This window comes from Aquarana catesbeiana, linkage group LG01 (assembly GCF_042186555.1).
Source record: "Aquarana catesbeiana isolate 2022-GZ linkage group LG01, ASM4218655v1, whole genome shotgun sequence".
In the NCBI taxonomy this organism is placed as follows: Eukaryota; Metazoa; Chordata; class Amphibia; order Anura; family Ranidae; genus Aquarana; species Aquarana catesbeiana.
The window spans coordinates 147,455,185-147,481,172 of record NC_133324.1 but is presented as its reverse complement, the minus strand read 5'-3'; the positions used below and the strand labels follow the sequence as shown (position 1 = coordinate 147,481,172).

Below are 25,988 nucleotides of genomic sequence, written 5' to 3'. Positions count from 1 at the left end.
AGCATTGCACCAGTGATCAGCAGCTTGTTGGTGCCATGCAGGTCTCCTGTAGATCTTTCTGTGTATCTGTGTGCCTGTACAGCCCGTACGGGCAGATACACTGACAGGAAGTATGAATGAACTCCACAGCACCGTGGTAGTTCATTGAGAACTAAAAGCCAACAGCTGAAAAGGTTGTTGGGGCTTGTAGTTCATTCACACACGGAGCTGAGTGAATGAATGACACGGCCGTGTGGGCGGATCCCCGCACGGCCGCACTGATTTAAAAAAGTGACAGCTAGCACTGGGAACTTCTCCCCATACTGCTGCCACAGGGAGCGCGGAGGGGAATCAGGCAGTGGCCGCAGCATTGGGAACATGTTACATGTTCCCAAAGGTGAACTTATCATTTAACCACCATTTACCCCACTTCGTGACCAGGCCATTTTATGTGATATGGCACTGCGTTACTTTATTTGACAATTGCGTAGTTATGCAACGCTGTACACAAATAAAATTTGTGTTCTTTTTTCCACAAATAGAGCTTTCTTTTGGTATTATTTGATCACCACTGCGTTTTTATTTTTGCGCTATAAACAATTTTGAAAAAATAACTATATTGTTTACTTTCTGCTAAAACCTATCCAATAAAAAAAAATGAAAAAAAATCTAATTTCTTTATAAACTTAGGCCAATATGTATTCTACTACATATTAGGTAAAAAAAATCCAAATAAGCGTATATTGATTGGCTTGAGCAAAAGTTATAGCGTCTACAAACTATGGAATATTTTTTATTTATTTATTTATTTATTTATTTATTTATTTACTAGTAATGGCGGTGATCAATGACTTACAGTGGGACTGAGATATTGTGGCAGACATTCTGACCCTAACTGACACTTTTGACACATTTTGTGGACCAGTGACACGAATACAGTGATCAGTGCTAAAAAATATGCACTGTCACTGTACTAATGACACTGGTTGGGAAGGGGTTAACATCAGGGGCGATCAAAGGGTTAACTTTGTGCTTAGCCAGTGTTTATGTGTACTGTGGGAGGTGCTTATACTATGGGAAGAGATGGAATTTGTTCCCTGCTTTGCAGGGACACAAAATCCATCCCTTCCTTGCTGTCAGATTAGGGATCTGCCTTGTCAAAATGCTGGCGGACATCAGGTAATGTGCACCCGCCGATCGGCTTGCACTGCGTGTAATCACAGCGGAAGCAAGCCACCACACCCCCTACCCGGAAGTGTCAGATTACGTATATATATATATATATATATATATATATATATATATATATATATATATAAAACTGATTTACCTGTAGTGGTTAATGCAGCACATGAAAGACACATCATGCTTATTCTCCTTCGACATTGGAAGATGTCCAGCAGTGTCATCAGCAAAGAACTGGCAGAAACCAGTGGGATCCAGGTACACCTACTGTATCTACTGTCTGGAAAAGTCATGCTAGAAGTGGTCTTCATGGAAGAATTGTGGCCAAAAAGCCATACCTCCGAAATGGAACCAAGGCTAAGTGAGTCAACTATGCATAATAAGATAGGAACTGGAGTGCAGAAAAATGGCAGCAGGTGCTCTAGACTGATGAGTTAAAATTTGAAGTATTTGGCTGTAGCAGGAGGAAGTTTGTTTGCCAAAGGACTGGAGAGCGGTACAATAATCAGTGTCTGCAAGCAACAGTGAAGCATGGTTGATGTTCTTTGCAAGTTTGGGGCTGCATTTTTGCAAATGGAGTTGGAGATTTGGTCAGGATTAATGGTGTCCTCAATGCTGAGAAATACAGGCAGATATGTATCCATCATACCATCGGGGAGGCATGTGATTGGCCAATATCACCCATGCTCCACACAGCAGAAAGGCTGAGTACATTTTTCACCATTTTTATCGGTTGGCCATGTGATTTCTATATTGTCAGCACCTGTTAATTAATACAGGTGAGTTTAATTACAAATTACAGGAGGATCACAAACTTGGAATGCAATTATTTCTTAAAATTTTGAGAAGGTGCCAAGAATTTTGTCTAGTCCATTTTTGGAGTCCATAGGGTTCAATATTGAGTTGGCCCACACTTTGCAGGTATAACAGCTTCAAATTTTCTGGGAAAGCAGTCCACAAGGTTTAGGAGTGGGTCTATGGGAATGTTTGATCATTCTTCCAGAAGCGCATTTGTGAGGTCAGGTACTGATGTGGACGAGAAAGCCTGGCTCACAGTCTAAGCTCTAATTCATCCCAAAGGTGTTATATCGGGTTAAGGTCAGGGCAGTTAAGTTCCTCCACCTCAAATTCGCTCATCCATGTCTTTATGGACCTTGTTTGTGCATTAGTGTGTAGTCATATTGGAACAGGAAGGATAATTCATCCCAAAGGTCGTCTATTGAGTTGAGGTCAGAGATCTGTGCAGGCAAGTCAAGTTTCTTCACCCCAAACTCGCTCATTCATGTCTTCTGGACCTTGCTTTGTGCACTGGTACAAATTATTTGGTGGAGGGGGGATTATTGTGTGGGGGTTTTTTTCAGGGGTTGGGCTTGGCCCCTTACTTCCAGTGAAGGTAACTCTTAAGGCATCAGCATACCAAGACATTTTGGACAATTTCATGCTCCCAACTTTGTGGGAACAGTTTGGGGATGGCCCCTTCCTGTTCCAACATGACTGCACACCAATGCACAAAGCAAGGTCCATAAAGACATGGATGAGCAAGTTTGAGGTGGAGGAACTTGACTGCCCTGACCTTAACCTGAAGAGAACACCTTTGGGATGAATTCGAGCGGAGACTATGAGCCAGGCCTTCACGTCCACATCAGTGCCTGACAAATGCGCTTCTGGAATAATGGTCAAACATTCCCATAAACACACTCTTAAACCATGTGGACAGCCTTCCCAGAAGAGTTGAAGCTGTTATAGCTGCAAAGGGTGGGCCAACTCAATATTGAACCCTAAGGACTAAGACTGGGATGCCATTAAAGTTCATGTGCATGTAAAGGCAGGTGTCCCAATACTTTTGGTAATAGAGTGTATATTCAAAAGTAGATTACAAAATTTTTACTTTTCATCTTTTTTTTTTTTTTTCTTGCTTTCATGAATATAACTATCTGTACTCTATACAGCAAGCATTATGTTTGGATGCCTGAACCCCAATTTACAGTGAGGGAAAAAAGTATATGATCCCCTGCTGATTTTGTACATTTGCCCACTGACAAAGAAATGATCAACCTATAATTTTAATAGTAGGTTTATTTTAACAGTGAGAAACAAAATAATACCAAAAATATCCAAAAAACACATTTCAAAAAAGTTATAAATTGATTTGCATTTTAATGAGTGAAATAAGTATTTGACCCCTTCGCAAAACATGACTTCGTACTTGATGGCAAAAACCCTTGTTGGCAAACGTTTCTTGTAGTTGGCCACCAGGTTTAGACACATCTCAGGAGGGATTTTGTCCCACTCCTCTTTGCAGATCCTCTCCAAGTCATTAGGGTTTTGAGGTTGACGTTTGGTAACTTGAACCTTCAGCTCCCTCCACATACTTTCTATGGGATTAAGGTCTGGAGACTGGCTAGGCCACTCCAGGACCTTAATGTGCTTCTTCTTGAGCCACTCCTTTGTTACCTTGGACATTTGTTTTAGATAATTGTCATGCTGGAATACACATCCACGACCCAATTAAAATGCTGTGGCTGAGGGAAGGAGGTTCTCACCCAAGATTTGACGGTACATGGCCCTGTCCATCGTCCCTTTGATGCGGTGAAGTTGTCCATTCCCCTTGGCAGCAAAACACACCCCAAAGCATAATGTTTCCACCTCCATGTTTGATGGTTGGGATGGTGTTCTTGGGGTCATAGGCAGCATTCCTCCTCCTCCAAACAAGGTGAGTTGAGTTGATGCCAAAGAGCTCAATTTTGGTCTCATCTGACCTCAACACTTTCACCCAGTTCTCCTCTGAATCATTCAGATGTTCACTGGCAAACTTCATACGGGCCTGTACATGTGCTTTCTTGAGCAGGGGGACCTTGCAGGTGCTGCAGGATTTCAGTTCTTCACAGCATGTGTGCGTTACCAATTTTTTTCTTGGTGACTATGGTCCCAGCTGCCTTGAAATCATTGACAAGATTCTCCAGTGTAGTTCTGGGCTGATTCCTCACCATTCTCATGATCATTGAAACTCCATGAGGTAAGATCTTGTATGGAGTCCCATACCAAGGGAGATTGACAGTTATTTTGTGTTTCTTCCAGTTGCGATTAATCGCTCCAACTGTTGTCACCCTCTCACGCTGCTTGGTGATGGTCTTGTAGCCCATTGCAGCCTTGTGTAGGTCTACAATCTTGTCCCTGACATCCGTGGACAGCTCTTTGGTCTTGGCCATGGTGGAGAGATAGGAATCTGATTGATTGCTTCTGTGGACAGGTGTCTTTTATACAGTTAACAAGCTGAGATTAGGAGCACTCACTTTAGGAGAGTGCCCCTAATCTGAGCTCATTACCTGTATAAAAGACACCTGGGAGCCAGATATCTTGCTGATTGATAGTGGATCAAATACTTATTTCACTCAATAAAATACAACTCAATTTATAACTTTTTTGAAATGCGTTTTTCTGGAAAGTTGTTATCCTGTCTCTCACTGTTAAAATAAACCTACCATTAAAATCATAGACTGATCATTCTTTGTCAGTGGGCAAACGTACAAAATGAGCAGGGGATCAAATACTTTTTTCCCTCACTGTAGGACGTTTAGAACATTTGGAAGTCAACCTTAAAGTGCTGGGAACAAATGTGAATTTTACTGTAAAAACCTATAGCCCCCACCCAAATTGTCCCTAACACTTTACTTATCCATCTCTTTTATCTAAAACTGAGTACAGACTATCAAAACACTCAGTTATTAACTGATTCCCAACCAGCGCACATACTTTTACTGCAGCACAAAGGCACCGCGGAGTAAAACCCTGTACGGGTACATGGTTCCCTTTAATGCCGTCAGAGGGTGTGATCGCGTGAACGAGAGCCAGCATGGGGATTTGTGTGTATAAACACACAAATCCCTGTTCTGTCAGGGGAGAGGAGACATATCGTTTGTTTCTACTAAGTAGGAACAACGATATGTCTCCTCCCCTAATCAGTCCTATCCCCTCACAGTTAGAACACATCTAGGGAACACACATTTAACCCCTTGATCGGCCCCTAGTTTTAAACCCTTCCGTACCAATGAAATTATTGAAAGGTTGCTTCTTAACTGCTCCCCAGGCTGTACAACTATTCTACACCAGGTCTTTGAAAAGGCTGCTCCACCTGCTGCACAAAATAGTTCCTCCTGCTGGCTCTTAGGTCAGTACAGGACAAGCATGCCAAAGGAAGAAACCACTGCATGCGGTGGGGGGGCAGGTATGTGTCCCTCCCAGAAGGGTGGAATGCCTGCACCAGCTGGGGAGCAGTGAAGCGTTACAAGACACGGAAAGGTGAGTACAGATGGGCTTCTTTTACAAGGGTCACCTTACTCCTTCACCCCTAATGCTAAATTAACCTCAAAAGCTAAACCATCACCTCAACTGCAGTCAATCTGTACCATTGCTGAAATCATGATGCGTATTACTCCATATCTCAGAAAACAGTTGCACAATTGTGCACTCCATAGAAGCATTACAAAATTTCACAGCCACTACTTAGATTTCAAGTGTTAAAGTGACACAAAACTCTGGTTTTCAAAAAAAATTCTATTCAAGTATGTATTCTTAACTCAAAAAGTACCTATTGCCCTCAGCCTCCTCTAAGTTCCAAATTCCTCTTTTGTTTGCTGCTGACTTCTGATCTGACTTCCTGTTAGAGGATGGCTACCTTCCTTCTCCATGGTAACTTTGTATGTAGGAACGTAGTCACCCTCTTTTGCTCGTCCCCAAGATGAACTATAGACTATGGGAGTTGTAGTGTGCATAGAGCAGTGCGCATGACTACAACTAACATGCACTGCTCCTTCCAAACAAACAGAAATGAGAGGTTTGAGAGCTGATGGAGGATATTACAAGGCGGCAGAAAAACACAGTAAATGAAAAATAGATTACAGGGCCAGTAGTGGATGAGTATGCCTTATTTTTGGAGAATAGGGATATCGTTTACTGTCACTTTAAAGTTGACAGACAAACGCTTTTACAAACAAGGCCTGTTTTGACAAGTTATGTCATGTCAAAACAGGCGCTATTGATCACTTAGCACCTGCTATTTAGAAGAACACCTTATAAAACTGATTTACAATGCTGAAAAACATAGTAGAAAAATCTTAACTTTCACTGTAAAATATTTCAAAAGAAATAATACCAGTTAGGTAACTGCTGTCACAAGTAGAAGAGAGCTGGGACATGCAAGAATTCGCTAATTATTAGGCTAAATTGCATGTTGCCACCAAATCTGTCAGTGTTCATCTTATAATATAATACAAAATTTACTCTGGGTTGCAGCCGAATTATTTATTTCTCAGTTATTTATTGCTTTAACTTCCTCCAACTTTATTGCCTTAAAAAAAAAAAAAAAAAAAAAAAAGACACAGACATAGAAAGTGCTAATTGTTCAGTACTAGCAGCATGAGTTTTAGACAGTGTTAATTTTGTCGACTAAAATATTTTCATAGACTAAATTAACACTATTTTAGTCAACTAAAACTGAAACAATTCAGATGACTAAAATACGACTAAAACTAAAATGGCATTTTAGTCAAAAGACTATAACTAAAACTAAATTGAAAACTGACATCAAAATTAACACGACTTTGCTGGACATTTCTAAATCGGCAACACAATTCTATTCAGAGCCTATAATAATAGCACATTAAAGTTTAAGCATGTAGTGTACTATTCCGCTACTGCATAAGGATAAGTAAGGAACATCTACTAAACTTCTGAAAGAGAAAAAATTAAGAAAAAGGATTTTCTTATATTTTTTCTTAATATTTAATGTTGGTAATATGTGCAATAGCATTACAGCCAATAGAGATTACAGTTTTTTGGGGTTTTTTTATATTAAAGTTGAACCTCTGTTTGTCAAAAAGCAATATTTTTGTGAAACTTGGTTTTATTTATAAAGACGTTATATATCACAATGGCTGTAGCGCATGTTCAAACCTTAAAGTGGTTGTAAACCCTTACAACACACTTTTTGCTACAGGTAAGACTATAATAAGGCTTACCTGTAGCTACTCTGGATATCTTCTAAACCTGAACGGTTTAGGAGATATCCCCTGTATTTGCATGTGCCAACATCATCGGCACATGCGCATTGAAGCAATGGCACGTATGTGCCGCTGCTTCAGTGAGTGTGCCGTTACCGGCGGCTCCCACGCGCATGCGCGTGAGTGACATCATCGCAGCTCCGGCCAATCACAGCGCCGGATCCCGCATTACCCGGAAGTAACTGTGGAAGTGATGTCGACCGCCGGAGCGGTGTACGAGGACGGCTGCAGGGGCTTCAATCTCAGGTAAGTAATTCGTAATGAGCTAGTATGCTATGCATACTAGCTCATTATGCCTTTGTCTTGCAGATTTTTTTTTTTTATTCTAGTGTTTACAACCACTTTAATACCATAAACATAACATATTACTAGATTTTTACTCTAGGAGTATATAATTGGTTTGGAAATTCTAGAGAAATGTTTAAATAATGCATTACAATTTAACTAAACTAGATTTTAGTTGACTAAAATGCATGAGATTTTAGTCGACTAAAATATGACTAAAACTAAAACAATTCAGATGACTAAAATACGACTAAAACTAAAATGGCATTTTAGTCAAAAGACTATGACTGAAACTAAATCGAAATTTACTGCCAAAATTAACACTGGATTTAGAATGTCCTAGTAATGGCTGAATTAACTAAATATACTCTACAGCACTGTTCCTAATGGAGATTCTGTTTCTCCTGGAAAAGGTACAGGTTGACGTTTTCAGCCTAAAAGCCCCTTTTGCCTGTACTGAGGTCAATGGACAGAGTTTGAGTCTGCAAGTCGGTTAGTGGGATCTGAATCCCCTACCTCTCTCTCCCATGTGTTGCTGTGAGCAATCAAATCTTCAAAAATCCTTTATAGTGGCTGGTGCCCACTTGTTACACACCCCTAACCTCTCAGCCTTGGACTCTGCCCTGGGAAAATGCTAACCACCCTTTCTCTGGGGGTACCCCACATGTCTACTGGGATCATGGGGATGCTACAGACATATGGCAAGTAAATTTGCCAAGCAGTGTTCAGGCAGCCAAGCGATGAGAAACTAAAGCTGGCCATAGACGGTTCAAATCTTGGCCGGTTAAGCAGGGACCAACCAAGATTCGAACCGTGTATGGGCAGGCTGAATGTACCCAGGTTCATCGATCAATAAACTTAAGTAAAACCAGCCCGTCAGATTTTACATGCAATTATTGCTAGCAGCTATTATAGCCACTAACAGTAATCACTGTGTTCTCCCGGCAGCGGCGCCCCCTCCCCTACCGGGAGAACACAATTTTCTTTCCTGCAACCCGTGGTTCTTCTTGTCCCTGTGACATCCAGACAGGAAATGGGGGGCACAATGAGGAGACAAAACTCATTTGTGAACATATTTGTTTTGCAGATTGATGTTCTCTTTTACATACGTATTGCAAAATAGAGGTGGCCTGATTCTCCAAATATTCTGTGAGTAAGGCAGGCCATAGATTATGCAAATTTCTTTTCTTCCACCATGGGTTCGCTTCCTCATCAACACTGAATCCCTCCTGCAGCGCTATTGTGTTCTGCGGGTGGGCAGCCTTCCTTGTCGGCAGAACACAATGATCGTCAGCAGTGATCACATTAAAAACATCAAACAGGCCGGTTGTACTGAAGTTGACGATGCTTCAAATCTTGGCTGGTTCCTGCAGAACCAGTTGAGATTCAATCCATTTTTGGTCCTTTATGCCTGGTCACCATTCAGTTAGGTAAAAAAGGTAATGATATGCTAAAAATACTTGAAGTGTATCTCCCACCACCAAAAACCTTTTTTTATATATAGTTATAGCAAGATAAATTGTCAATTGAAATAGAGACACCAATACAAAGCCAACACAGGTTCAAGACCTCCCTTCTACTAATAAGCGTTTTATTGCTATAGTGTCTCTCATAGGCGTGCGCAGCCTATTACATTAGGGTGTGCACCGAAAGCTCAAGCACACATACGTGTATATATATATATATATGTATTGGGACGCCTGCCTTTACACACACTTTACCTTTAATGACATCCCAGTCTTAGTCCGTAGGGTTCAATAATGAGTTGGCCCACCCTTTGCAGCTATAACAGCTTCAACTCTTCTGGGAAGGCCGTCCACAAGGTTTAGGAGTGTGTCTATGGGAATGTTTGACCATTCTTCCAGAAGGGCATTTTTTGAGGTCAGGACTCTGTGCAGGCCAGTCAAGTTCCTCTACCCCAAACTCGCTCATCCATGTCTTTACGGATCTTGCTTTGTGCACTGGTCCAAATCATTTGGTGGAGGGGGAATTATGGTGTGGGGTTGTTATTCAGGGGTTGGGCTTGGCACCTTAGTGCCAGTAAAGGGAAACTCTTCTGTCATCAGCATACCAAGACATTTTGGACAATTTCATGCTCCCAACTTTGTGGGAACAGTTTGGGGACGGCCCCTTCCTGTTCCAACATGACTGCCCACCAGTGCACAAACAAGGTCCATAAAGACATGGACTTAGCAGGGGTGGTGGGAAATTAACTTCAAGTGCAATCATTCACATTATAACCGTAACTAAAACATATACAATTAAGTGTACCACTCTAAAAAATCACTCTAAAAAAGAAAAATTCCAAAGTCCTATACTGGTGTGAACCTCCCAACTAAAAAGTTGTTGCACTTTAAGGTAATTTGTATTGCAATTATCTGTAGAGGGGTTTCCACCATCCCTGCTAAGGCAGCACTGATGGGCACTGATAGGCAGCACTGATGGGCTCTAATAGGCTGCACTGATTGGCAGCATTGATGGGCACTAATTGGTAGCACTGATGTGCACTGATAGGTGGCAATGATAGGCAGCACTGATAGGTGGCACTGATGGGCGGCACTGATGTACGCTTATTGTCAGCACTGATGGGCACTGATTGGTAGCACTTATGGGCACTGATAGGCTCTGATTCGCTGCACTGATAGGCAGCATTGGTTGGCACTGATTGACAGCAATGGTTGGCACTGATTTACAGCATTGGTTGGCACTGATAGGGTGCACTGACTGGGACTGGTTGCCACTGATAGGCAGCATTGGTTGGCACTAATAGACAGCATTGGTTGGCACTGATAAGCAGCATTGGTTGGCACTGGTTGGCACTGATAGGCAGAATTGGTTGACACTGATAAGCAGCTCTGGCACGGATAGGCAGCACTGGTTGGCACGGATAGGCAGCATTGGTTGGCACTGTAAGCAGCACTGGCACTGATAGGCAGCATTGGTTGGCACTGGCACTGATAAGCAACACTGGCACTAATAGGCAGCATTGGTCGGCACTAATAATCAGCACTGATTTGCACTGATAGGCAGCACTGGTTTGCACTGGTTGGATAGGCAGTACTGGTTGGCACTGATTGGCAGTACTGGTTGGCACTGATTGGCAGCATTGGTTGGCACTGATTGGCAGAATTGGTTGGCACTGATTGGCAGCATTGGTTGGCACTGGTAGACCGCACTGGTTGGCACTGATAGGCAGAATTAGTTGGCACTAATAAGCAGCACTGGCATGGATAGGCAGTACTGGTTGGCATTGATAGGCAGCATTGGTTGGCACTGAGGATCAGCACTGGCACTGATAGGCAGCATTGGTTGGCACGGATAAGCAGCACTGGCACTGATAGGCAGCATTGGTTGGCACTGATAGGCAGCACTAGTTTGCACTGATAGGCAGAATTGGTTGGCACTGATAAGCAGAACTGGCACGGATAGACAGTACTGGTTGGCACTGGCAGCATTGGTTGGCACTGATTGGCAGCATTGGTTGGCACTGATAGGGGAGAGGGGGAGTTTCACATTCAGGAGATCGTGAGAATTGCCAGAGCTGTTCAGTGTATGAAACTGTCAGATGATGACACTGCATGCAGGGAGAGATACCAGCTGTTAAAAGTCAGCGGTGATGTTGGTGGTGGGCGGGACTGAACAGTTACCAAACAGCAGCCAATAGGATGGGTCTGGGCGGGCCGCTACATTTCTCTGGCTCCGCCCTCTCTCTGAAGCAGCCCAATCATTGGCTGGTGTTGGCGCTTGGTCCCGCCCACCCCCGACATCACGGCTGAGTTGTGATGACTTACAACTGAGCCGCGATGTCGGGGGTGGGCGGGACCAAGTGCTATAAACACCAGCCAATGTTTGAGCTGCTTTAGAGAGGGGGCGGGGCCATATAAATGTAGCGGCCCGCCCAGACCCCATCCCATTGGCTTGTGTTTGATGGCCGTTCAGTCCTGCCCACCCCCGACATCACCCCGACATTTTGACAGCTGGTCTCACTTCCTGCTTGCAGTGTCATTATCTAACAGTTTCATACACTGATCAGCTCTGGCAATTCTCACGATCTGCTGCCTATGAAACTGTTTCACAGGCAGCGCGGGCCACACACTATCTTGGATGCAGCATTTTGTTGCAAATCTCTGGAGACAGCATGGGGTGATTAGGGTGTGCCCAGGCACACCCGGCACACCCCGTGCGCACGCCTATGGTGTCTCTGTTGACATTAGTGTTCCTGTGACGACATCTGTCAGAATACCTGAACAGCAGTTACATCTCATTGGATGCAGCTGCTACTCGGCCAACAATTTTGCGCCTTTGACTTTTTAAATGAAAGGATGTCTGGTATGAGGCGGACAGGGCTACCTATATAGCCAATTTTGGCTGCCGAAGGTACCTGCAGAAATTCGTACAGTGTGTACCCAGCTAAGTTTTGTTTACAATACACACTGCAAAGTGCCAAATCACTGATTTCATTTGCTAAGCACAATTTAAGGGCTCATTCACACTGCCTGCACACACTAAACGCTCTGGGGTTAATTTACTAAAACTGAAGAGTGTAAAATCTGGTGCAGCTGTAAGGGTAGCCAATCAGCTTCTAACTTCAGCTTGTTCAATTAAGCTTTGACAACAAAAAAAAAAAACCTACAAGCGGATTGGTTTCTATGTACAGTCCAGTTTTAGTAAATCAACCCCTCTGTGTTAGCACGTGGGCTAGGGTGAGGGAGCATTTTAAAATGTTTTTTTTAAACTTTATTTGAAGTGCACAAAGTGACACTTCATTTGTGTCTCCACACAGCAGCATGGTGCATTGCAGTGCTGTGCGCTGGCATACAGGGGGTGATTTACTAAAGAGAAAAAGACTGTGCACTTTGCAAGATGCTGTTGCACTCTGCAAGTGAAGTTGGTCCAGAGGTTAGTAAATGAGCAGAAACTCTACTGACTTCCATCATCCAATCATGTGCAAGCAAAAATGCTGTTTTGTTGTTTGTTTTTTTCCTTGCACATGATTGGGTATTCTTTGCAAAGTGAAGCCTTACCTCATTTACTAAGCTCTGGAGCAACTGCAAAGTGCACAGTCTATTTGCCTTTAGTAAATCAACCCCACAGTGCCTACCTGTAAGCTGTGGTAATCTGTACAGTACCTCCCAGCTGCAGTGTGAAAGGGGCACATAGAAAACAATTGTTTTCTATGTGCCCTAGCAGTGACTGGCATCTATCAAGTGCAGCAAAACACCAGTCACGTCTGAATGAATGCTAAAAATACAACGTGAGCAGAATGCAACAGAAAAGGTGGCAAAATAGTACCAAATGACCTATTTGACCAATTATAAATAGTCCCCTTTGTTTTTAGCTGTAGATGTTTTTGATTATCCTTTCGGACGTTGGACAAGTAAACAGTAATAACTAAATTAAGTGATGAAAGAATAACTTCTTTCGGTAGTGCAAGCGCAAACCATATGTCATGCAGACTGCGGAGAATGCCAACTTACAGCATACAAGGCAATCATATAATGTATAGACTGTGACTCATGCACACATTACCTGGACATGTTTCCATTCCCAGCCATCTCCTAGACTTTGGGAATGTTTCACAAACTCTAAACAGAAGTATCGGAATTTCTCTTCCACTAGAACAATGTTGTCTTTGTTTTCAGGATCCATCCTCGGACAACCTAAGGTTGGAAAATGGAGACAGGTGAATACAATTTTGGACATCCCAGTTCTGCAATATTATCCAGTGTTCTCCTTTTTCATAGTTTCCTACAAATCAAGCAGAAAGGCTGTGTAATATGGAACATGTTATGGCAATCACTTTAACTGATAACATGTGGCGTTCTGCTTTTAGAGGAAAACTAATGTTGCTCCTTTCCTTCCACAATTTCCATTATTGCAAAATTAAATTCATGCAGCTCATAAAGTCAAGAATGGTCTATAAAATATGTGAAAAATACCTAACAAGTTCAACAGCATAAACTGTAGACTTCCAACCATGGCTAGGTTTTGGGTCGGGGTTAGGTTTTGGGTGGAACTGTTAGCTATGGAACCCCACAAGTCTGGGGCATATAAATTATGGGGTTTATTTACTAAAGGCAAATAGTCTGCTTACTTTGCAAGGGAATGTTCCCCAGAGCTTAGTGAATAAGGTAAACTCTGCTGACTTCCATATTTCAATCATGTGCAAGGAAAAATGCTGTTTTTTTTCTTATATGTGATTGGGTAGTCTTTGCAAAGTAAAATTTTACCACATTCTGTGGAAAATTCCCTTGCAAAATGAACAGCCTATTTGCCTTTACTAAATCAACCCCTGTGGGCTGTTTCAGAATGCTGAGCCGCAGTTTTACCACCCCCTTGTAACTTATCTGAATTGTAACAATACAGGGGGCCCAGCCAAAAAAACAAAACCTGATTTCTAACTTTCAGTTCTGGTGCCTGATGCAGATTAGAAAAGCTCCTACACTACTGGGATAGTAATGATATAAAATCGACGGGCACTGCCATCCATACCCAGAAGAACTGTCCCTATATATCTGCAACCCAATCATCTGCCAAATGGATGGATTTCTGGAGAAAACACGAAGGAAATCATGCTCCAGGACCAAACAAGCACAACAGCAAAACTATGACTCTGCTCATGATTGCGAAACCTTGAAGCCATCACACTCCACTAACCCAGAACCTCTGTCCTCCAACGATGAAACCAATCTGGATCAAAGCCATGTGAAAATAGCATCTGTAGTCTACTACTTATCTAAACTAAACTAAACTACTTAAAGAGGAGTTCCGGCCCCAGCACAAAAAAATTAAAAGTCAGCAGCTTCACATACTATAGCTGCTGACTTTTAATAATAGGACACTTACCTGTCCTGGCATCCAGCGATGGAACCCAGCCGATCTTTCCATTAGCTCTCGGGTGCTGCTGCTGCCACAGCCTGTAATGAAAACCGTCAGTCAAGCCTTGCGGCTTCATAGCCGGTTCCCTACTGCGCATGCGCAAAGCACGCTGCACTCTCTAACTGGCCCAGCGGCAGAAGAAGGAGGAGGGGGGCCGAACTTCTGATGTACCTCGCAGCGGTGAGGTCCGATGGAAGTGGGGACAGGTCAAAAACAGGTACCCGCTGCCCCACCCTGAAAAGTGCCAGAAAAGCGAAGCTTCCACTTTTGGGTGGAACTCCGCTTTAAACCAACAATCCAGAATGCAGTAAATAAAGTGGTATTTAAGGGTATTCAATCTCTGTGACATGACTAAGGCCAGCCATAGATGGTTAGAATCATTAATGGCAGGCTGAATGTACCAAGTTGATGCCAAACTGCTATAGCTGCTTGTGATAATCATTGTCACTTCCCAAGGGGGACTGCTTTCTATACCCACCCCCTTGCTGGAAGAAGACAATTGCTCGGTAGGAGTAATTCTCCTGTCAACACTGTCTGTGTTGATGGGGGAATCCGTGTGAATTTCTTTCCTGCACCGTCTATGGTCTGTCTTACTTGCACAAGCTCATAAATTGACTGAAGCCAAAGAACAGATCTCAACACTGGAGGATGAGGTTAAAAAATCAAACACCATTATGGATGTGACTGAAAACTAGGTATGCATACTGGCAAACACGTTTGAAGACTTAGAAAATGAGTCACAAAGCAAAAACCTGTGTATAATAGGCTTGCCAGAAACCTATCCACCAGGCCTGCTAATGTCCATTTACTCGCATAACATCCCCGAACTTCTGGGACTTACTTTACCCTATAAAGTGGAAAGAGCACACATTTTGACCCAGAAAGAAAGACCTATCACCTCATCATCATACGATACCTTCAATATACAGTACTCATTCTATAGCAATACTATAGGCATTCTGGTCAGGTAAAGGACTTTTCCTTGAAGGCCATTCATTTCTGATATTTGCTGATTATTCAGCTGAAGAAACACACAAATGAAAGTCCTTTCAACAAGTCGGCATTGCCCTTTACAAAAAGAAAAAAAATTTACTTTGGCATATCCTGCAACACTCCACCTCCAAACCTATGCTGGACAGCAGCTTACCTTTCAGCACCCAGTAAAAGCACATTTCATACAGCAGCTACTACAGGATATTCATCAAAACGATCCACTGATCTTCAAAGAGAAAAAATGAACTCTACACAGAAAAAAAAATCTCCTATCAACTGTCTCCTCACAAGATAAACATCGAAGTTGATAAATCAATGATTCTTCAACAACATTAGAAGGCTAATCACGTTACTTTAACCTTTCTTCCAAAAGGATAGCAACGTTTTCCTGCATAAAGATAACCTTTCACTCTATAAAGGAAACACCAACAATATTCTCCTTGGTTGCAACAGACATAACCCATTCAAACCCACAATTTTTCATTATGCCCAAAAGCTCCCATACAGCATGATGATTAAAACCTTATTATTTCTCAGGACAGAGGACGCATGCGCGGAGTCTAGCATGGCGGTCATGCTTTGCTAGAGCTCCACTCCGTGAGGGAGAGGAGCCGCGGTCACGAATACTTCCGACGACTTCTACACTCCTTATTTTTCTCCCACTTGTACCTGAGGCGACAGGGCAGCCTTCTGGAGGATAATGGTGCTAGGAGGAAGCCATTTTAATGGTAAAAACACTTCTAATGAGGAGGGACAGATGCAGGCTTCAGCCAAAATGGCATCGCCCCCCTCATCTTCTTTTACCTCAGCTCACTCTCACAAGCATAAAACACACCAGCCGGACTCTTTAGGTGAGTCAGATTCAGAAATTATATTCTCACAAGATAATTCTCAAAACTACTCAACACCCCCTGCTCTTTTAAAACAAAAAAAATGTTACACAAAGCTTTGAAGCAGACTGCTGGACATATCACTAATAGTCTGACCAAAGAAATAAGAGAACTGGGCAACCTTACAGCAGCCTTAGAGCTCAAAGTGGTAGAAATAGAAAACACGGCACAAGATGTTATGACTGAAAAAAAGAGAATTTAACGCTACAAACCAGATTGGAAGATTTTAAAAACAGAGCCAGATGCTCCACTCTGTGTATCAGAGGAATCCCTGAAAATACCACAAACATTCATGCTACAGTAATCGCATTATTTCAAGAACTTCAACCAGGCATACCAATAGAATGTCTTGAAATGGACAGAATTCATAGAGCCCTTACACCCAAAAAAGTCGATGGCCCCCCCAACGCAATATTATTGTAAAATTTCATTATTACTGAACGAAAGAACAACTTCTAGCAGCAGCTCGGGATAAAAATCCCCTAACCTTCCAGGGACACAATTATCAGATTTTCGCTGACTTATCTCAATTAACCATTTCTAAATGGCGTGCAATGAAACCACAGTTAATGGAGCTTCAACGCCATAGTATTACTTACCAATGGGGCTTCCCATTCTCCATTCACTTTAGTTACAAGGGCTCTAAATATAATTGTAAAACCTCAGAAGAACTTCAACAAACTCTTCATGACCTTCATCTAACAGAATCTGGATCCTCCACCAACACGTCACGCAGAAGAGCATCTACATCATCTTCATCTCCTCATAAGTCTTCCCAATCCTTAGGGAAAACTAAAAAACCAACATTCTCACAAGAGAGGTCGATTTGGATCCCCTCCCCTGGACCAAGAAGATTCCATGGACTGACATTGTTCTGTTCCTTTGAACATTCCTCCACCATTTCTCTTTGAGATTGATTTCTCTGCCAGTTTTTATGAAACCTGATTGGGCATATCAAGGGTCTTCTTTAGGTTCTAACTAAGTCCCATAATACTCTACCTAGCTATAAACCCTCAAAGTTTGGTCCATTTGTTCCACATTCGGTGGGCACGTTGCCTACTCTTCAGGTTTCATACCATAGGCCCCTTATTTCTAATATTCAGATGATTAACGTAATAATCAAGATTCTACTCTGTTCCAATCATAATCCTCCTAAATCGCTTGTCCTCTTTACAGATGATAGCAGTTAGTTTTCCTCCCTAACTAGACTGTTTCATTATTAATATATTATTTAATGATATAGTTTCTATTAATAGCAATTCTTTGAAGATAACCTCCCTATAACCCCTTCATTTTTATTAAACGGGTTGCTTTGATCAGGGAACTCACACCTACATTGGCCAACTTTGTAAGATTGCTTAAATTTGCTCTCCTCCTGGTGTATATCCCCCTCCCTTTCCCCTCCCCTCCCCCTTCCATTATCCTAACAGTTCTTTATTATAACAAACTGCTCTCAGATTGCAGATTTCTTTACCACCCACATCCTTCCCCTTTAGGATATTTCTTGTAAGAGAGAGCCTGGCAGCTTATACAATAATACATCTTAACAATGTCTCTTTGATAAGGCTCTTCTCCCACTCACTGTACTCCCATGTGCTCCAATGTACCTTCCTCGTTCCCCCACTCATAATATGTGGGTGTTCGACATTGGCCCTACTTCCCCTGATGGGAAACCTTTTTCCTCATCACGTGCAATGCTTGCATCTTATTTTAGAATCCTTTTTTAATGAATTATCTAACCACATTTATTTTGTACCTTCTTCTTTCTTCAATCTCTCCTAGATCCTCTTTTCTCTCTTTTTCCTCTTAATGTCCATTCGTATAGGTTCAACCATCCAGAACTCCATGACTATCGGTAAGTATAATTTCCTAGATCAACTACCATGGCACCTCTAAACATTTTTTGCCTGAATGTGCAGGGTATCAACATACCTCAGAAAAGAACTAAAGCGTTACGCTTTTTTCAGGCTCGAAAAGCACATATTGTATGCTTACAAGAAACACACTTCACAGTAAACTCTATGCCTAAATTTATGAGTTCTTTTTATCCACAAGTATTCACAGCCTCAACCACCACCAAACAACGTGGAACCCTCATAGCTTTCCAACGCGCCATCCCATTCACACTCCAAACAGAAATTAAAGACCCTGAGGGGCGTTACGTAATTCTCACAGGACACATTATGGACTGTTACTATAGTGTCTTATTACGCACCAAATAAACAACCCACACCTTTCCTCACACACCTGATGCAGGTAATTACCACACATAAGATTGGAACAATTATCATGTGTGATGATTCCAATCAGGTACTACACCCGTTTCTGGATAAATCACCATATGACCTAACCCAAACTCCAAATAAAATATTTTTTTCTCAGCTTCTTTCTAAACACAATTTAGTTGATACTTGGAGAGAAAATAATCCAATTAAAAGGGGATTCACATACTACTCACACCCTCACCAAACATTTACATGCATTGATCATATCTTTTAACCACAGGGATGTTACCAGAAATACTTAATTCAGATATAATCCCCATTACTTGGTCTGATCACAATGCAGTCCTAACCCCAATAGCTACTACTATCCCTAAAGCTCAAGACTAGGGCTGAAACAACTAATCGATTAATCGACAACAAATCCATTATGAAATTAATCAATTACTATTTTAATAATTGAGTAATCAGCCAGTAACATAATGGGGTAAAAAAAAAAAAAGAAAAAGTGCCCTTTATAGTTCCAAAATAGCAAATAATCGCTACTCTAAATATTACTTTCACAGTTCTACAGTAAAAAAAATGACCCCCTTACAGTAGTGATTATCTGCTTTTTTTTTGTACTATAAAAGGGCTAATTTTAGTTTAACCCCATTATGTTACTAAATGCCTTAGACCTGGTTCACATCTATGTGTTTTTTGGTGCTTTTTGCAGAAACGCACTACAGTTCATTTACATGGTTTCCTATGGGATACATTCACATCTATGCTTTTTTCAGCCGCTGCGTATTTGGAAAGGGTCAGGAACTTTTTTTTAATGCAAAACGGTGCTTTTTTGGTTCAATATACTTCAATGGAGAAGCTGCAGAAAAGCATGTAATGCGTTTTTTTCAGCAATTTGTGTCTTTTAACCTGCCCAACAACAAATTGCCGCAAAATCACGTGTGCAAAAATCAAAACACACAGTAAAAAGCACTGCAGAAACAGATCAAAAGAAAACTGTACAGGTGTGTACTGAGCCTTATGCTGGCCACATGGATCAATTTTCATACGAGAATATTCAGACGAAAAATCTTTGTACATTCGCTGAATTAAAGAATGTTTGAAATTTTCACTTGTTTTTAATATTCTGTTTTTAAAATGAATGTAATTTCTGAACGAAAACCACATACACTGTCTGAAAATTGCGTTTGACCAAGAAGTTTTCTATTTCCAAATTTTCCCATCACTGTGGTTGAAAATGAATGTCAATTTGACCCCACTAATGATTAGGAAATTGAACGAACGTTCTTAAAATTATATATATATATATATATATATATATATATATATATATATTTTTTTTTTTTTTTTAAGAAAGACATTGTTTGTTTTTTTTTAAATAAAAAAAAATTGATCTCTGAGTCAGATTTACCCTTTAATAGTATATAGAGTATATCTCTTCTGTCTGTTATTCTCAGAGTGGATTGGATATTTTGCTCCCTAATCATATACAGGCATACCCCACTTTTAAGTACACAATGGGGTTTATTTACTAAAGCTGAAAAGTGCAAAATCAGGCTCACTTCTGCATAGAAACTAATGGGCTACCAGGTTTTATTACCAAAGCTTAATTCCACAAGCTGGGGTTAGAAACTCATTGGTTTCTATGCAGAAGTGAGCCTGATTTTGCACTTTCCAGCTTTAGTAAATAAACCCCATTGTGTACTTAAAAGTGGGGTATGCCTGTAGTTGGTTATTTATTTTTACCACTGCATAGAGAGATTTAAGAATAAATTGCTTTTTTTTTAAACTTTACATATTAACTAAATTATACATCACACTTTTTTAGTTAAGTTATTAACCGATTAATCGAAACAATAATCGGCCAACTAATCGATTATGAAAATAATCGTTAGTTGCAGCCCTACTCAAGACCCCACTTGGTACCTCCCTGATACATTACTCAAACACCCATCACATCGCTTAACCATTGAACCCTGAAGCCCTCAAAGAATATTTAACACATAATAATAGCCCTGACACTTTGGGAAGCGCACAAACCAGTAATGCATGGACTATTTCAAAGACAATCTGCCACATTCAAACGTGAACGTAGAAATCTTCCTTTGCATCATTTCAGGATAATCCCACCCAATCATCCAAAATCCAATTAGAAGAAGCCCGTCTGGAGTATGACTTATTCCTCACAGAATCAGCTGAAAAATCTCTAAAGAGATCTAAACACACCTTCTATATGAAGTCCAATAAAGCAGACACCCTATTGGATAAAGCTCTAAAATCATTTAATAAACCAACCCAACCAATAAGAATTAAATTATCAAATAATACCTACACATGTAACCCTGTCAAAATTGTACATCAATTTCACTCCCTCTTAGCTTCCTTATACACGGCAACACACAATAATTGCCCTAAGGCAGCTGACACCTTCTTTTTCCAATTACACCTACCCAAGCTATCCAATGACCAAAAAAGTCAACTCGACTAACCCATTTTAGTAGATGACGTAGAAAAAACAATTAAAGAGTTAAAAAAGAATAAGAGATCTGGACACGACAGATATTCGGCCTTACATTATCAAACCTTTTTAGAAATATTATCCCCTATATTGGCGGACTCCTTCAATACTTTATTAGAAGGCCATGCCTTCAGACAGGAATCACTAATGGCAACCATTTGCATGATCCCGAAACCCCATTCTGATGATTCCTCCTGTACAAACTATCACCCTATCTCCCTTTTAAACCTCGACATAAAAATACTAGCAAAAATTTCAGCTAATTGCCTCAATAAAATCATTGGTAAACTTATACACCGTGACCAAGTAGGATTTATGCCTACACGCCAAGCCAATGACAATATTTATCGAGCTGTCCTGTAAGCCCATATTGCAAAAACTCGCCGCATCCATTCTTGCTTTCTCTCAATCAATATCAGGAAAGCCTTTGATTCTGTTTCTTGGCCATAATTTAATTATTCCCTTCAGAAATGGGGGTTTGGGTCGCATTTATGAGATGGATTGGGGCTTTGTACAATAACCCACGGGCATACATAAAGTACACTGGGTATAAATCGGATTCCTTTAATATAGGGAGAGGCACATGGCAGGGTTGCCCTCTTTCCCCCCTTTTGATTGCCCTATTAATAGAACCTCTTGCTCAACTAATTAGATCTAATCCAACTATAACCAGAAATAGTGGGATATCGGCATAAACTTTGTCTCTTTGCAGACGATATCCTACTATTTCTATCAATCCCACAAGTTACAGGCCCCAATCTCTTACCTATTCTCAACAAGTTTGCTGCCCTCTTGGGTCTCATAATAATCATAAGAAATGACTAGTTTTAAATATTTCTCTTACCAAAATGGAACTGGATCCTGCTAAAATAGCACTTCCTTTTACCTGGGATGAGAAATCAATCACAGATTTGGGAATTAATCTTACAGCCTCCATATCTGATCTTTTCTCAGCCAATTATCTGCAAACCTTGAGAAGGGCAACAAACTTGTTGAAACAATGGACTCATCTCCTACTATCGTGGCTGGGAAGAATTAGTGAAATAAAAATTACACTTTTGCCCAAACTTTTGTATTTCTTTAGAGTACTACCGATACCAATTCTAGCTTACTACCTAAGATTAATCCAGAAAAAAGCTACTTCATTTGTTTGGAGCCTCTCTTAACCACGCATATCTTTGCACACATTATATCTCCCTAAAACCAATGGTGGCCTTGGTTACCCTAACTTTGCATCCTATTATAAAGCAGCGCATATTGCTAGTCACATGAAATTCCTCTATGGGTTACGATTGAAGCCATGAAATGTGATCCTATATCGATCTCTAATTTACATTGGCTCCCTCCCAAAGATTATTCCAAAATACGTAATCCCATTACTAAACGCTTTATCTCTCTTTGGGATAAACTTAAACGTCAACACAATCTACAATCTCCACACACTCCTCTTCTCTCATTTTTTTAAAACCCCGCCTTTTGCCCTGCATGGGTCTCTCCCTCATTATTTACAATTTGGACCTCCTTGAACGTTATAAGATTTTACAATTTTGTTTCTGCTAAGTCCTTTATCCCATTCCCAACTCTCTGCGAATCCTATGGTTTACCGCAATCAGAATTATTCCGCTATCTTCAAATCAAAAACTTTTACACTCCGAATACTAATACTAATGCCCTTCTGATACAATTTTCAGATGTTGAATCGATGTATAAAGATAACCCCCATACTAAAGGTCTAATCTCTTCCTTATTCTCCCAAATTTTACCCAATTCAGATTCAGCTAAACCACCTTACACCCAGAAACAGGGAGGCAGATCTTGGTCAAACCCTTGACTTAGAGGACTGGTCTAAGATCTAGTGGGCAACAAAATCATCTTCCTCTAATGTTCTAGCACTGGAAGACAATTACTAGGTGTTGACCCAATGGTATCTGGTACCTTCCAGAATAGCTAAGTATGTACCTACCTACTCTGTTTTCTGTTTCTGTGGATGTTCGAAATTGGGCACATTCCTACACATGGTGGACCTGTCCTATTGTCAAGGTCTTTTGGAAGGAAATCTTTGAACTGGCTACCAAAATGTTCAGGTTGAAATTGAATCTCGACCCAACTACCGCATTACTCAACTTGAAACCACTGTGCTTAAGTCACATTCAATTTAAACGTTTCATCCAACTACTTACTGCTGCTAAACAAACAGTTGCAAAAGCATGGAAATCCCCTTCATTGGTTATAGTCGAGACAAAACACAGGATGCATAATTCCATGATTCAGGCTAAAATAGCAGCCATAGAAAAAGAGCAAATCCCCAAATTCAAAAAACTTTGGCACCCATGGATAAAACATCATCTCCCTTCAACTTTCGATGAGAATGTTCTCCTGCCTTGGTAGTTGATCTACGAATATCCAGACGATATCTACAATGGCTTTTGGACCTACCGAATGGACACTCCTTTCCTAGTCTCTCTACCCTTTTTCTTTCTTTTTGCTCTCTAATTTTCACCTCCTTTCACCTCTTATGCATTAGAAGCTCTCGCTCCTGCAGAATTTTTCTCTCTAACCCAACTTATCTGCAATACCTACAAATCCTTCTAACAGATTTACCATATTTGTCATGTATACAAAATTTTTCTTTTCTTTTTTTTTTCTGTTTGTACTTACATACATGACAATATACGGTTGTTCCATACAAATTAAGTATATACTTACATAATTTTGAGCTTCATTTCTTTTGTCACTTTATATCTCATTATTTTACCTGTTATCACCTTGTATGAACTAAATAAAATCTTTTGACAAGGAAAATCTTGTTATTTCTCAACCCACCAGGGAGTTCAACCTTTACATCATAATAACTGGTCGTTTTCCTGATTTAGCAGAGCAAAGAAGAAAATTGCTAACCGCAATACTGGAAAAACATGCCTGTACTTTGTGTTATTTGAAATCTTTGTTTGCAATATAGCCAATAACACTGTCTTCCCCAGCTATAGAGACAAGGAGGTTGACTTACTAAAACTGGAGAGTGCAAAATCTGGTGCAGCTCTGCATAGTAACCAATCAGCTTCCAGGGTTTTTTTATCAAAACTGAATTGAACAAGCTGAAGTTAGAAGCTGGTTGGCTACCATGCACCAGATTTTACACTCTCCAATTTTAGTAAATCAACCCAATAACATTTGATTCTAAGTTCTACGTGCTTGTTTTAGTTTCATCTAAAAGATTTGCTTTCAATACCAAGCTCGCCACTCCCTAGTTTTGTTAGCACTTGGAACTGTAAGACCATTTACTGAGTATCCTTGCGATTGGTAGCATTGTCTTCACCTACCTATGCATTTCTTGAATTCATGCTCTAGTTCACTGTTATTGACTTGAACTCACTGCTAATGATTACTCTCTTAGAAAGGTTTCCTTTGCAGACAATTTTGATGTATTGTACAGTATGTGACTAAGTTTTGTTATCCGAAAACCAAGTTTTCTTTCTTTACTGTAGCCCAAGTGCCTTTCTGTTATCGCAATGTGTAAAATTATTAAATATGTTAAACAGAAAAGGTTAGCTCCTATCTCAGGTAAACGAAACTCACTTTCATCTGATTTACCTATATCTGCTGCGTTTCCCCGAAAATAAGACCTACCCTGAAAATAAGACCTACTGTGATTTTCGGGGAGCGCTGCAATATAAGCCCTACCCTGAAAATAAGCCCTAGTTTAAAGTGGTTGTAAAATCCTAGAATCCACTCTATTACAGTATTATATAATGTAAAGTGTGTGTGTTTTTGTAATCTAATTGTGCCAAATACCTTCGGTACAGCACTGCTAGGCGCTTAGCTGATCTTCCGCTGCTATTCTTCTCTTCTCCCAGCCCTCTACAGTGCTCAGAGGGGGAAGAGAGCTCCGGCAGGTCACGGAATCGCCGAGTGGCGCTATAAGAAGGTATTTGGCACATTTATATTACAGAAACATACACGGTTTACATTACATAAAACTGTAATAGAGTGGATTCTAAGATATTACAACCACTTTAACCGGTTCCACTGGGGATTCCTGATAGGCAGGGAGGCAGAGGGGGGGAGAAGACAGCACATGACATGATAAGACCTACCCCAAAAATAAGCCCTACCAGCTCTATTCAACACAATGTGCACATAAGCATCCATCTGAAACACCAGCACTCGTCCTTGGGTTTGTAAATCTTTTTGTTATCTAATTTGTAAAATTCTCAGGCCTCTATAAACACCTGACCAAAAATAAAATCACAAATTGACAAACTATAACTACCCAGATAGCAACAAACATTGAGCTGCAAGTTTGAAAATGACTTGCTAAGCTATTGCTAGACTTTCCAGACTTCACGAGATTGTTGCACAATTGCAGAAAGTCTGCATTGCATGACACCAGATCAACTTTCTTTGCAAACATTCTGCAAGTCTGCTGCAAATTTTGGTTCAGTTATGTTGTGCAATAGTCATCCCACCGGAGGGGTCAGTGTGGCTGAATTTTCATGCTGTAGACTTGCAGAGCTCTTGCTGTAGACTCACCATTGTGACTTTGCTCTTGCTAGAGACTTGCCACACAAATTTGCTATAAATTGGAAAAGTGTCTACTAGAACCTGTGCTTGAAAAATATTGGGAAAATATTTGAACAAATCCCCATATTTCTCAAATTACCTTCCTATAAAAACATAGTTCAGCCTTTACACAATGAGAAGAAAACCTTGTATTCCAAATCTGGGCATAGAATGATCTAACACATTGTCATCACCTTTTTCCAATACAAATTGGAAAACCATATACATTCATTGAACTTAACACAAAATACCACATCTCTTCACGAGAGAGTGAAGAGACATTACCTTCAGGCCACAGCATACTGGAAGTGTATAACTTCTAACCCAGCCACCGAACTATGTATATACCAAAACCCACCTAGACAAACTAATAGGCAGTTCTGAAGTCTCTATAGCCTTCTATATACTCTTCCTT

General features: G+C 40.7%; 1 protein-coding gene across 3 annotated transcripts in view; it reads right to left on the bottom strand.

Annotated features, from left to right (window-relative positions):
* Nucleotides 1-25,988, bottom strand: part of ATG10 (autophagy related 10) — a 310,382-nt gene that overhangs the window by 248,173 nt on the left and 36,221 nt on the right. For all 3 annotated transcript variants that reach the window (XM_073624449.1, XM_073624450.1, XM_073624448.1), the window contains exon 2: nt 13,038-13,168. In XM_073624449.1, coding sequence (XP_073480550.1) covers nt 13,038-13,157 — 120 coding nt within the window. In that variant the 5' untranslated portion in view covers nt 13,158-13,168. The remainder of the gene's footprint in view (nt 1-13,037; nt 13,169-25,988) is intronic.